Raw genomic sequence first — 14529 nt, 5'->3', positions numbered from 1 at the left:
TTGAGAAATTTAGAGCTAATTGCTATCTTACAATATGCTTCATTGAAGAAATTATGCAGAATTAACTTATCACTATCTAATATAAACACAGCGCACAAAATAAAAAAAAATAAAAAAAAAACTTATCGAAAATATATCCACTTTCACTACAAGCACATAATGCAGAAGATTTTAAAAATGAGCACGCTTGCTTTTTCGCTTGTGCGAAGCTGATTTATAATCAGAAATCGATGTCCAAATGTAATCTCCCATGATCGCGGTGTCCCAGCGCCCTTGGTATCTTCTTTCCATTTGTCCATTGTCTTGATGAAAGTGTTCACCATGTTCTTCACTTACATCTGCTAAATTTGAACGTAAAATATCAAGATGAAAAAAAAAATGCAATTTCAACAACATTCTACAACCCAAATTGCGATATAGGTCAATCAAAGCAGTGATGTGCCGTAAACTATAATTTTAAGTCTACGCGATTGTCTACTGTAATCTATACGTAATCTACATTACACCTTTTCCAGTGTAGACTATGTAAACAACCACTATCAAATGTAAGGAACAATTTCGTTGCTCGTTTGTTCATATTTCCTCATTTAGTTGTTTTGCTTCGGTGCAGGGAAAGATTAGGGAAACGACTAACATATAAAAAGTAGAGGGAATTATCTAATCTGTATGTTTACTCTGCTCTGCACATACCACTTACTTAGATTTTCCACTTCGAGCACTGCTTTTATAATGAAATTTACAAAACTAATTCTCACCTGTGGGCTTTCAGTCTTGAATCTGCTGTATTTGCCAATTTTTTCTTGCATATTTTACAAAATGCATAATATTTTTCATTTTCCTTCATCAAGACGAAACTAAGTATTCGAAAGTTACTATTCGCTGGTCTAGCCATTTTATTTTGTACGCAATTTCGCAAGGTAACGACAAAATAAAGCTCTTTTATTGTCCACGATGCCATATTAACTGACGTGTTGTTGACATATTGTACATAGTCTACGTTGTTTACATTGTCTACGCATAGTTGACACGTAAACGTAAACTATCGTTTTTTACACGTAGACGCACATCTCTGAATCAAAGAATCTATTGACTCCCTATAATTTTCACTCCTATTTTTACCAAGAAAACCTTCCACTACCTCCCTAAAAGCTTCCCAAGCACTTATTTCTTCTCGAGTCATTTTATTCTGAAGTTTTTCAGACTGAAGCATCACACGTATCGTGGGCCAGTAAATACGCCGCTGTGATTTTCGCGTCAGTTAACTGTGGAAACATTTGTCTTATGTAAGAAAGAGCTGCAGAATGTGGAGCTAATGCTCTAACAAAGTGTTTTACAAATCCTAATTTAATGTGGAGTGGTGGCAGTAAGATTTTTTCAACTAAAGGTTCATGTATGACATTGTGAGTGCCAGGAAGTTAATGTATCCTTTCTGGTCACACCTTGAGTGCATAATGACGGTCAGTAGCTCTGCTATCCCAAAGGCAAAGAAAAGACGAATATTTAATATAACCACTCTGCAAACCTAGAAGAAAACCGATCATCTTAAAATCTCCACAAATATCCCAATTATATTTTTGGTACTCAATCTTTTCCAACAATAATTTCACGTTTTCGCAGTCTTCCTTGATGTGGACTGAGTGCAACTGGTACAGAAAGATTCACATTTCCATTGTGCAGAAGAACTGCCTTCAAACTGCTACATGAACTGTCTATGAAAAGACGCCACTCCTCTGGTTGATGTGGGAAACCGATAGCTTCAAATAGACCACTAACGTCATGACAATAACACAAACTTCCTTCCATTTTGAAGAATTGTAAAAAAATCTTATGCCTTATCATATATTTTGATATTTTACATGTTGGAAGGAGAAAATTCCACTCATTTAAACGTGAAGCAAGAAGCTCTGCCTTTGATTTGGGAACATCTATATCTCTTATCAAGTCATGAAGTTCTTGCTGATTAAGCAAATATGGTTCCTTTTTCCTGGTTTCATGCGAAAAACTAATGTCAAGATCGGAAGATTCCTCTGGTTCTCCTTCCGATGACAATATCTCTGGTGGTTTGGGTACTGGAAGTTCGTCACTGTGTGGAACTGGAGCAATGGATGAAGGTAAACTGGGATATTCTATTATAACCGCAACCAGGTTATAGAAGGATTTTTTGTGGACATTCTGTATATTTCGTAAAGACAGTGATCATTATTTTCGATTTATACTTTATTCTGCAACGCACATAAGTTCTTTCTTTGGTGGGAATTGCTTCTTCCCCACACAATTGGACAAAGAAGTCTTTCATCGTTTTTTCATGTATATATTTAAAACGTTGCTTTTGCTGAGAACATTTCAGTTAGTGACGAACCATTTCAGTTTTTCTCCCTGACTTATTATATGCACAGTATATATTCTATAGTTATTGGGAACTGAATTAAGTGTTTTCTTTAATCGCTTATGAAAATGATGCAGTAGTTTAGAGAAATACGGGCTGACCAGATGTTCCAGTGACCAAAGTGGCACCAACTGCGTTGTTTCGTAGCTCGTTATCTGTACTTTCTCACGCCAGTGTTATCGCCGTGTCTAGTGCATTATGGGCAGTTGACTAAGATTAACATAAATTATTTTCCGTATTCTGTTTGTATGTGCATACAGGTGAGTTAACTGAGTGATTTTTGGAATGAAGTGCCAACCCTCTTTAATTGACCACTGCAGCCCGTACCTTGAGCTTTGGTGCTCAGGGAGTTCGACTCCAGGTTTAGAAGCAGCCACCACGCACGTTGCGTCGGGAATTAAGTCTGACTTTTTGTTAAGGGGCACAAGCTATTAGCCGGTGAAGGACGTTGTCTTACGGCTAGCCCCCAACTAGTGAAGCCCCAGGTCCGCAGACCTTGTACGTTTAAAAAGTTATACACGCGCCCTCCAACATTAACATTCTACTTCTCTATTTTAATTTGCTGAAGATTCATCTTTACGCTCCAGGATTGTTTGACACCGCAACTGGATTCATCGTGGGACGATCCAGACAACTTTTCCCCAGTGCTAATCCCCCAAGTGCGTCAATGGTGTGAGAGAAGCATTTGTCGTGAAATCTGAATTATAATCTCATATATATATATATATATATATATATATATAAAGGGCTATATTGCCTTAAAAGGGCAAAGTGTGATTTCAGTGACGAAAATTATTATACATATTCAGTGTTCAGTGTTGTGTTCATTCCTCTTCGCTATTTTTTTTATATAATAGTGTTCTAATAAATAAGTATAGTGTCATTTAATCCAGTGTGTTTTCGTTGTTTGTATGAGTGATATTTGTGTGCGTTATGGTCTGAATGACCATCTGATCATCCGTGAGGTTTTCGAGACGAGACACCCGAACCTCTCGGCGCCTAATGCTCATCTCATTATGGAGACCGACGAGCGATTTGGAAACAGTTTGTAATCTCTTCTTGGAGAGGTCCTTCATCGTCCTGTCCAGGTAAGTTCAAGTATCAGAAAGATACTTATTGGTAGGACCACGAACCACGAACAGCGAACAGACATTTTATCTTCCACACAGCACCTAGTGAAATTAAATCAAATACCACTAATATAGTTATCACTATAGTTACTCAATACTGTATGCAACTGGCTATCAAAGTGGAGTCATATAGAAATTTATTTACTTTACTTAAGTAAAAGTTAATGTTTTTTGTAAAAGTAAGGAGGAAAAAATAAGAAATTATATTTTTCTATACAGTTATTTTCATTCAAAATAAATACTGTATTCAAGATTTGTAATCATAGAATGCATATGTTCCGAAACGGAACTTGCTAATTAATCCACAAGAATTTGTTCCATGTTGTCATCTATGGACAACCGAAGTAAAGGCTGAAATTCTTCTAAAATTGCGTTCTTGAACAAAGACGATTTTGTAAAATTCCTTCCAAACAATCGACATTTGAGGAAAACTAATACCAGATTCGTAATTAGCACGTCAAAATCATTCGGTAAATGTAAAAACATTAAGATAAACAATTTCTTGTTAAACAGTGTAATCATGCCTGTTGTTCTGTATGGTTGCGAAACATGGTCGCTTACTCTGAGGGAAGAACATAGACTGAAAGTATTTGAGAACAGGATCCTGAGAAGAATATTCGGACCCAAGAGGAACGGGAATGGGAAATGGCGGAAACTTCATAACGAGGAACTACATAATTTATACGGTTTACCCAACATTGTTAGGGTCGTCAAGTCTAGGAGGCTTAGTTGGGAAGGTCATGTAGCTAGAATGGAAGAAAGTAGAAACGGTTTCAAAATCTTGACTGGTAGACCCATCGGAAAACGACCATTAGGAAGACCTAGGTGCAGATGGGAGAACAGTATTAAGATAGATCTCGCAGAGATAGGAATACAAAGTAGAAACTGGATGCAGTTAGCTAAGGATAGAAGTCAGTGGAGAGCTTTTGTGAACGCGGTATTGAACCTCCGGGTTCCATAGACATAGAGTTAGTTAGTTAGTTAGTTTTTATCACCTTGGATAACTCAGAAAAGGAATAATACAAATGGTGTGTACAAAGTCACAATAGAAAACCCGTGTAGTAAAGTGATAGGAGTTCGATTATCAAGGAGGCAGTCCTTGAACTCTCTCGTGTGTTCATAAATCATGCGTTCTCTTTACACAGCGTTAGGTCATGTAATAACAAGCACAAAGCATACTCACAGTCCATAGTGTCCTCCTATACTCGTCAGCACTGCACGGGACATCGTGAAGTTCCAGAGATGGTTGTAGTATCCAAACGATGCACTTCGAGTAACCATTGACCGTTCAGATGACGAACGAATGATCGAATAATGACTCTTCGAAATTGCCAGTTTTTATACTAGTTCGTAAATTATTTTGAAGTACACTAAAAGAAAAATGTTTTTCTTTTTCGTCAAAATAGTCACTTAGAAAGTGTTTATGTAATGTGTTTTGATTATTTTGTACATTCCTTTTGCACACACGTTTCTGACAACAAGGTCATGGGACTTGTTTTTCGTTTTAATTTTGTTCTTGGATCATTTTTAAAGTTACCTTCACGGCAGAAACACAAAATTCACGTGAGTATAGCAATTCTTTAACTTTTTCATCACTTATGCCATTGAAACATAATAGATGGATGGAAACTTTTTTCTGTGTGGTTTCCATCTGTACTGCACTGTTTCCTTACCTCTGCCGTACAGACATTCGGTGAATTCCTAAATGATGTAAGGAGAATCTCTGGCGCAGTTATATAACATGCGTCTAACATGTCAATCCAATATGACTTTTATGTATTTATGAATCCCCTCCCTAGCTCCTATCATTATTCCGCTGGCAGGTGTGAAGTTCCTTTTCTCCACATTCGGAGCTGTCTAGCTCCGCCCCTGTCCACTTCCGGACTATATGTCATATAAATTTTCTTCTCGTTTGGGTGCCAGGAATCTGTGGTTTCATTTTTTTACCATTACTTTTGGGACACCCTGTATATTCATATGATATACTAGCTTTAATGAACACCACTTGCTTTTTATGACTATCATAGGTGGAAGAAGGCCGATCTTTCCCCATCTCCATTAGTTGTTTATTTACTTATTTATTTTCTTTAAAAGTTTTGAGCATACAGCAGTATACTTACATTTTTATAATAGTAATAATTAAAATTCTCTTAATTTTGTATACATAAGTATTAACAAAAGACTTCTTTATTTTTTTTAATAATTTGAGGCTATTAAAGAATATTTTATAATAATAATACATTTACACAAGCTATTAGAATTTTGTATAATCTACCTCTTTGAGATTCTCAGTGCACTTGAATTATATATTTTTTTCTGTATTTTTTGGACTAAAATGTTCAATCTAAGAATACCAGAAGAGTAGACCTCGAGAACCATTTCTGGTTTGCGGACCACAGTTTCAGAAACGCTGCTCTAGATTATTACTCTGTTGTTTTTACCTCAGAAAAGATAGCTTAACTTATTTCACATATCAAGTGTAACAGCAGTAATATTCTTGTTTCTCTATTGATCTAAATCTTACGAAAGAAATACAAGCTAAAGTGTCTAGTGGCAATGCACTGATAGTTTTTTTATCCTCCTTTTTCGGTATTTTAAATGTGTGAACTACTTCTACAATTGGTTATACTGGCTCTATTGTCCGATACTTGGACTGACAAAATGTTGCGAGCGGTCCCGGGTTCGATTCCCGGTGGGGGACACTAGGTCTAGAAAGTGTAAAGCTTTTTCAGTCCAGCCATCCTGAGTGAGGTTTTCCTGGGTTTTCTTCGTTCACACCAGGGAAATGCCGGGATGGTACTTAACATACATGTCTCAGGCCTCTTTCCTTCGGCAATCCTTTCTTCGTTCCCTTTCCTTCGTATAGTGTAATCGCCGAGAGACATCATCCCTCATACCTGACGGACTAACATGAGCATAGAGGCCGAAAGCCCAGAAATCTAATTCCTAATTCTAATCGGACTGGCAAACAAGCACAATGCGAAGTCATCCATTCTCCATTAGTCTCGCTTCACCGTCGTCACTGGTGCACAAATACTTCAACAAATCTCTGCCACAGGAAGATCTTGGTGTTCCTCTACACTTGGACGAATATAATGTGAAGAGACTAACGTATTTCTACATTCATTCGACGTATGGACGTGCCAACGCACCGATAACATGTAGGCACTGTTATGTTACAGAAAATTGTCTACAATAAGAACAGTCGACTTTGAATCATTTACCTCGCTAGCAAATCCTGTTTCTCTACCACTGATTATGCTCGATGTGACGGCAGTGTAATTTCCATTGTAGGAATCTTCTACGTAGAATGTGAAGGGAAATGTCTTCTCGTACCACTTTAGCAACTCTCCGAACACCCTGCAAGATACGGGAAAGACGTCGATCAAGCATCTGTCTGAGGAGTGCAAACCCACAGTAGGTATTCAGGGATTTAACAGGGATGGACGAAGGCGAAATAATTCGGGTGCCCGTCTCTTCTGCCTTCCTTGCGTAGAACACCTGCAATGATCGAACGGCGTGCCTGGAGAGCTCTCTATATGGATCCATACATTTGTGGTCTCGTCACCGTTCAGATGGGGATATATATATTACAGAGGGTCCATAACGTTCTCCTGGAAGTAATATGCGTTGACTTAGGTGTTCGAAAGCACTTCGATAAGTTACAGCGTTTTCCCATTTCAGCATCCCGCCACCACTAGAAATTCCTTGGAAAATTTTTCCTCGACTGTAGTACAATCGGTACGACTCCTGTGGTCTGTTTGACGGTAGAAACTGGATGGCACTCTGTTGATCTTAATTGGTAGAGCTACCTCTCAGTCAGAGTACACGTTTATTTCCAGTTACTCCTTCAAGGTGTGTTTCATAGTTTCCTAGTTTTTGTGAATCTGTCATAGGTGTGGTGCTCTGTGTGGTGATGTCCGCTTTTAATGGTGGGTTCTCCCGGATGATGTTGGAAACTACCTTTTAGATACATGTTATAACTTCTCTGCATTAATGGATTGTTCTGTGTCATTTCCCTCCCATTGGCTCTCACTGTATTGTGATTCGAGCTGGCCGGGGACCGTGATCTCAAAACTTCCAGCCGACGACTTGCCGCAGGGGCCTGTTGGACATTTTCCACATCATTGGATCATGATACCCGAACCAGCTTTGCTAACGATTAAATTCTTTTTCTTTGTACCGTTTCACTCTTGCTGAGTGGCTTTGACGGGCAGTGGAAAGTCCATAAATGAACTTCTCCCAGAAAGCTGTCACTCTTACCTTTATCGTTTCACGAATCGTGCTCAACTCATACTATTATCAAGTGCAGGGTCCAGTGTAGCCAGAAATGTATCGGAACATTACAGCATTTAGATGTGTTGTTCAAGAGAGACAGTCTAAGTCGACTATATTTATCGTGAGCAACCATTTGTATTCATGGTAAATGCAAATGGATGGTAATAAAACTAGTTTGTAGAAAAAAAAAGGAGGAATTGGAGATTACAAGTACCGTCAGAAATCCCTAGCACACGTATCTCTTTTCAGTTGGACTCATACATACAAAGCTGCGTCCTATTCTCCTCAATTGCCTTTACCACAGAATGACTAAAGTGTGGAAGATTTACAAACGATCCTAAAAAGAGCTGCTAGCTTATAATAGAAGCTACAATGAGCCCATAGTAAAAGAAAAATAAAGAGGAATTGTTTGCTTTCCGTACACCGGCAAAACGTCGAAGAAATTGATCAGGATCGTATTTAAACGTAGTGAAATAAAAGTTCACGAACCTCCACCTCTTTTACGACTGGGGAAAAATAAATTACGTCTCAGAACAATAATGTTTATTGTATTCCGTGTGAATGTGGTGAAGCTTACATTGGACGAACTGATTCGGAAGAATACAACAGTCTCAACAGGGACACAGACTATCAACTTAATTCAACTTGATTTCTTAATTAGAAATTAACGGCACCTTGTGACCAATCAAAGCCAGTCTCCGGTTAATGAATGGACGATCCACCAATTAATCATAGCCTTCTGTGTCTAACTCAGACTACATATATGGTTTCTCTGTCTGGACTTCTCATCTGGCCCCAAAGACGAGAAGTGTCTATTCACGAAACAGTTCGACGATGTATGCATCACCTGCTTGATATCCGAAAACAGATATTTGCATTACGATCCCGGAAAGGTTTCAGTTCCTGTTTCTGGCTCATTATGTTAGAAAATGTAACATAAATAGGAACGACTAATGTCTCAGTCGAATTTACTGGATTGTTTCTAATGTTATTTGGTAGAGCGATTTATATGATTGATTAAAATTAGGTTACCTGTTATTGTAAGTATTTGTTTTTGTCATTTGTCAAAGTAAGCAGCTGTATTCGACTTCGTTGTGGTTTCCCGTGTTTGCATTATGCATGATCTTGAACAGCGAATTAACATGCATTAATATTTGTTAATGTAACGCGTAATTCGGATGCATCTAAGTGCTGATTTCGAAAATTCGAGAAATAAATTTGTATTTAACGATCGCAAGTACTTAAAATTTATCTGATCACATCATTCTGTGTGTTCCAGCTGACAAGATAGCAGATGAACTGCCCAAGATAATGCCAGAATATATGTTAGTGTTTGCTGTTCCCGTCTTAGCGCATGATCCAACATATACAGTGCATGACGACGTTGATCAGTTGCAGCAAATGGAACAATGTTTGTGGTTTATTGTGGAGCCTCTGTTAATGGAAAACGTTAATTGTTGCATCGGATTTTACAAAACTACGATCGAAAGGATGAAGAGCCACAAGGACTCAGTCAGCGGGGAAGATGATGCTATTAATCACGTAAGCAAGTCCAATGGTACTTGTAATTAATTCAAAAGTACCTCATTATTATTATTATTATTATTATTATTATTATTATTACTTGTATTGGTTTGGTTTGGTTTAATAATTATTTTTATTCATATACCTTATTTTATCTATCATTTATCATCAGTTGAGGCACGATGGAAAATCGCGGGTCCACCATGCAGTTTTCCCGAATGCTTAACTTTATCTTGTCACCTGGTTAGATGTACTTCCTTTTTTCCTGTGATCTTCCTTTTATTATTTTTTTGTCATTAGTAATTGCGTGTGAGTAATTAATCAAAATGTCAAATTTAAACCCTTATTATAAGGACATCTAATTTAGCATTTATTATTCAAATTCTTTTTTTTCTTTCTTTCTTTCTTTTCATTTTTTTTTTTTTTTTTTTTTTGTCGTTTTCAGCGCCCCATTTGTTTTTTTCTTTTTTCTGATATGTTCATTATCTATGTCTTTACTCAGCTACTAAGATATGGACTTGTATAAAATCTCAGCTGTCGATGGAAGGTTCATAAACCATATTGAAATGAAATCTTTAAGTTTTACGTCCCACGGTTATGCCGGTTAGGCTAAAGGAGACGGTGAAGATGAGAAATGAATGAAATGGTGGAATGAAGAAAGTGGGAGGAAACGGGAGAATCCCGAGAAAACCCACGCACACGGTGTTTGTCCACCAGAAAGTTCACTTGGCGGAGGCTGGGATTGAACCTGGGACCTCAAGCACCAGAGGTGAACGCTCTACCACTGAGCCACCGCGGCCCCATAAACCATATTGATTTCAAAACGAAAGAAACACGGAAATACTTTAAATAAAATATATGTTCGAATATTTTTGTTACATAAAATTGGGAAAGTACTGTTGCTTCCGTTATTATTCAAAGTTGAAGCAGATTTATATCTAGCTATCTGTCTATCTATCTATCTATCTATCTATATATATATATATATATATATATTTGATTCACTCATTAATGATTGTATTGAAAGTACTTACCGGTTTTTTTTAATCAGTCCCATTATAGTTTTTTTTTTATTATTTTTTTAATATTGGAAAGTTAAAAAAATGAAATTATTTAATTACTTTGTACTGAGAAGACACTACTTTGTGAAATAATTCTTATTGCCAACCAGTTGAAATTCTCGTTTCACGCACGGAAGAATAGGTTTATGCAAAATATTTGAAAGGTATATTTAAAATCCCCCCCCCCCCCTTCTTAGGATGCGTATTTGATTAAAACGGAATAAAATTGTAGCTCGTAATATGGGGTTTATACTCCGAGTTTCATCTGCCTATCTTGAGAACCTTGTGAGATATATTTTTTGCATAATTTTTTAACTCCACCCCTTCCCCCATTCAGATACATGTTTTAGTGATAGTGACGATAAAACCCTAGTTCGAGGTATAGAGGCTTTACTCACAAATTCATTTCAAGCAGTTTAGTCGTTTTCCCGTAATGTGATCACAAACAATATCACTTTGTAAGTGTTAGCACTTTAATTTTATTTAGATGATATACTCTCCCATTATGTAATAATAGACATAATTATTAAATTGATTACCAGATATTAATGTTGCTTCAGTGATTTTTTTCTTCAAATTTCGATACAATTCTATAATAATTTACTCATAAGATAATACGTGTATATCTAAACTGCGTGATTTGTAGCTTTGTAGTCGGTGAAACATGTAAAACAATGTCTGTGCATAGCTACTGTTGCAAACTTCCGAAGGCGGCGATAATTTGGAGGTAGGACCGAGCTGCATCTGTGCTATGCATCCGTATCATCAAATCTTCATGAGAACTTTTCTACAAAATGTTAACCTTCTACTTTTGTTATTATTTATTTATTTATTTATTTATGATACAAGGTTTAACAAAATTCCAGGACTGATGCTGTTACTCTGTAACTGTTAATGACAGAAAATCGTTTGTCATGGGGATTAGTACTACGATATTCTTTTGTTAGGACATCTGAGAATTTGGCAGAGAGGTCTGTGTTCTAAACATTCCTAATTCAAAACACTCTGTTTCCCATTGTCATGGATTCTGAATGAAACAAAGGGCGGGTATTAAGTGTTGCTGTAAGTTAGGGAAGTCAGAAATTAGATTTGTGGGCTTTCAGCGTGTATGGCCATGTTAGCCCATCATGTATGAGGGATGACGTCCTTCGGTGATCACAATATCCGAGAAAAGGGAAGGAAGAAAGCATTGGGGGAAGAAGGAAGCGGCCTGTGACCTATGTTATTTACCATCTCGGCATTCGCCTGGTGTGAATGAAGAAAACCTCACCCAGGGCGGCTACACTTTTTCGACCGAGTGTCCTCACCGGGAGTCGAATCCGGGACCGCTCGCAAAATCAGGAATGCGGACTAACGAGATGACCAGAACTGTTAGCGCAAGAACTAGTCGTTTACAGGGCAATGTCGAACATGTTTGTGACTTACTGCAGTCAGATCATCCATGACCGCTCGCCTGATAGATGATGCGTAACTGGCTGTACCATTCAAAGATATGACCACAAGTTAGAACCTTCTTGCGAAAAAAAAAAATCTGATCGTAAGTCTCTGTTGCTGATTTCAGTAACCTACAACAAAACTTAATGTTCTCCCTTTGTTTCATGTAAGAATTCATGGGAATAAGAACCATGGCGCCTTCGATGACCAATGTGTAGAAGGGCACGGATGCTTTCTTTACCAAATCTTCATATGCCCTGCAAAAGAATATCATAGCGTTATTCTCAGTGATCGTCGTGTGATGCTGGGTGTGGGAGTATTCCCCCACTTAATATTTTTGGACGAAAATTCCACCCATTTATAAATTACTTACAGGAAGAATAAAATGACGAATTAATTACAATAATTCATATGTAAGTAGCAGTATCCCTAATCGTTTTTATACTATATATATAGTATACTCTATGTTCCAGCATAACTGCAACGTCTGGAGCAATCTTAACCCGACTTGGCACACATAAGAGGGAGTGGGGAGGGGCGATATATAAAAAAAGATCGAAAATGGCCGATATTAGTGTCAAATCCGTAGTTTTCTGCGTTGCTAAGATGAATAGTGACACTTCCAATGCCATTTAAGTCCCAAGTTTTCCCCCCTTAGCACCCCTAGGGGAAGGGAATGGCGGCATGAAAAATAATCAAAAAGGACCAATATTAGTGTCGAATCCATTTTGGAGTCCTTAAGTTGAGTGGTGACAGTTCCGATGCCCTTTAATTCCAACTTCAGTCCCCAGTGGGGTAAGTCCCGTAGCACAGCTAAGGGAGTAAGAGATTGTGACACATAAAAGTGATCTCAAATGACTGATATGAGTGTGGTCACTAAAATGTCACTAAAGTGAATAGTGACACTCAAGTCGCCGTTTAAATCCGTTCAGCTCCCATTAGTACCCTGGGGAGGATGATAAAAGGTAAAAGTACCGAAAACTGCCAGTAACTCTGGAACGTCTGGAGTGATTTCAACCTATCTTACAATCTCGGGTTTCGTGTAAAATTGATTCAAATGCGAAGTTCTCCGCGGTCCAATGTGTATTGTACTAATTTTAACGGCCCATACCAGTTATTTGTGTATTTATGAACCTTTATATATTCGGAATTCAATCATACACTACTATAACGCTAGAACACAAAATTTCATTTAGTTTCTTTTAGATGTAACTGAACATGAATGTGGGCATATGCAAAACAAATTGGATCAAGTACTGCTTCTCTGATACATGTTACCCACCCCGTCCGCCATATTGGATTCAAGTTTCGGTTTTTCAAATGGAAATAGGTGCAAGTGATACATCAAATTCATGTATAGTTTTCTGGGAAATTCATTGCTGTAGAGAGTTTTACAGTAACTTGCACCATTTGCAAAATATTCCATGTTAAATGTCACTTCACGAATATTGTACCAAATAGAAAGTTGTGCAGGGCTCCGTGCATGCATACAGACGCACAGACGTCAATACGGAAATCGTAGGTCTTTATCCAAATCTGGTTGTATCTGGATTTACATTAGACATTCTGACTGTAATACAATACTTCCTTGTATAACATGGAAGTGATAACAATTACTAACAGAAATGTAATAAGGTTATGACACCAATGTTGTAAAGAGTTTGTTTATACCTACAGTATTTTTCCAGTTAGAAATTGTTTTTATTTGTCAACATCAAAAGTGTAAGTGTAACAGATATTACTCTGCAATGTCTATTCGCGAAGTGCCTGGAGGGATTAAATATGCAATACCTTCCAAACGGTACAAGCTACGGTAAAATTCACTACACCAGCGAATTTTCGAGAAAATTGTACATGAATTTGATGTATCACTTGCACCTATTACCATTTGAAAAACAAAGTTAAACTGAATATGGCGAATTCAAGATAGCGGCCGGGGTGAGTAACGTGTGTCAGAGAAGCAGTACTTGTTACAATTTGTTTTGCATATGTCCACAATTGATGTTCATTACATCTAAAGAAACTGAAAGCAATTTTGTGTCCGAGCGTTATAGTAGTGTATGATTGAATTCCGGATATATGAAGGCCCATAAATATACACATTACTTATATGGGCCGCTAAAATTAGTACAATACACATTGGGCCATGGACAGCTTTGCATTTGAATCAATTTTACACGAATCCCGAGGGGACAGTTCGCGAATGTACCTTGTTAGACATATGACCTACAATCTGGAGAAAATATCATTGGAGTAAGACACCTCAAGGGTAGGAGTTAGAAGAGGTGGCATGTAGAAATAACCTAGAACAACTTATATCAGTGATTATTGGGTAATGCATAGCTTTCGTGGTCGCAGAAATGAATAGTGACGCTCCCAACGCCCTTTAAGTCCAAGTTCAACCCATCTTCAGAGAGAAAGGGAGAAGGGATGAAAAAAATATGTTAAAAATGACTAAGATTAGTGTCGAATTCATAGTTTTCGGGGTCGAGAAAACAGCTGATCCATTTGAAATTACTTTCAGTACGTAGTACTCACTTCAAGCTGGGTTCTTAAATCATCAATTTGACTACATGGCGTATTTTGTGGGGATACGATGTTTCAAAAATATATGCCAACAGTAGAGCATCTTCTGTATTTTTTATCATTACATTTTCATTGAAATAAGTATCCTAAGGCGGAAATGGATTCAAATATTTCCCATAAACCTATTTCT

At 37.5% G+C, this 14529-nt stretch overlaps 1 protein-coding gene across 6 annotated transcripts in view; it reads left to right on the top strand.

The window, feature by feature from the left end:
- LOC145674318 (sister chromatid cohesion protein PDS5 homolog B-B-like) overlaps positions 1 to 14529 on the top strand; it is a 271993-nt gene that overhangs the window by 206996 nt on the left and 50468 nt on the right. For all 6 annotated transcript variants that reach the window (XM_081744213.1, XM_081744214.1, XM_081744217.1 and 3 more), the window contains one exon: positions 9074 to 9336. In XM_081744213.1, coding sequence (XP_081600339.1) covers positions 9074 to 9336 — 263 coding nt within the window. The remainder of the gene's footprint in view (positions 1 to 9073; positions 9337 to 14529) is intronic.

The sequence above is a fragment of the Thermobia domestica genome, chromosome 17, assembly GCF_964235325.1.
Source record: "Thermobia domestica chromosome 17, izTheDome1.hap1.1, whole genome shotgun sequence".
NCBI lineage: Eukaryota > Metazoa > Arthropoda > Insecta > Zygentoma > Lepismatidae > Thermobia > Thermobia domestica.
This window is presented reverse-complemented; position numbering and strand designations above follow the sequence as displayed.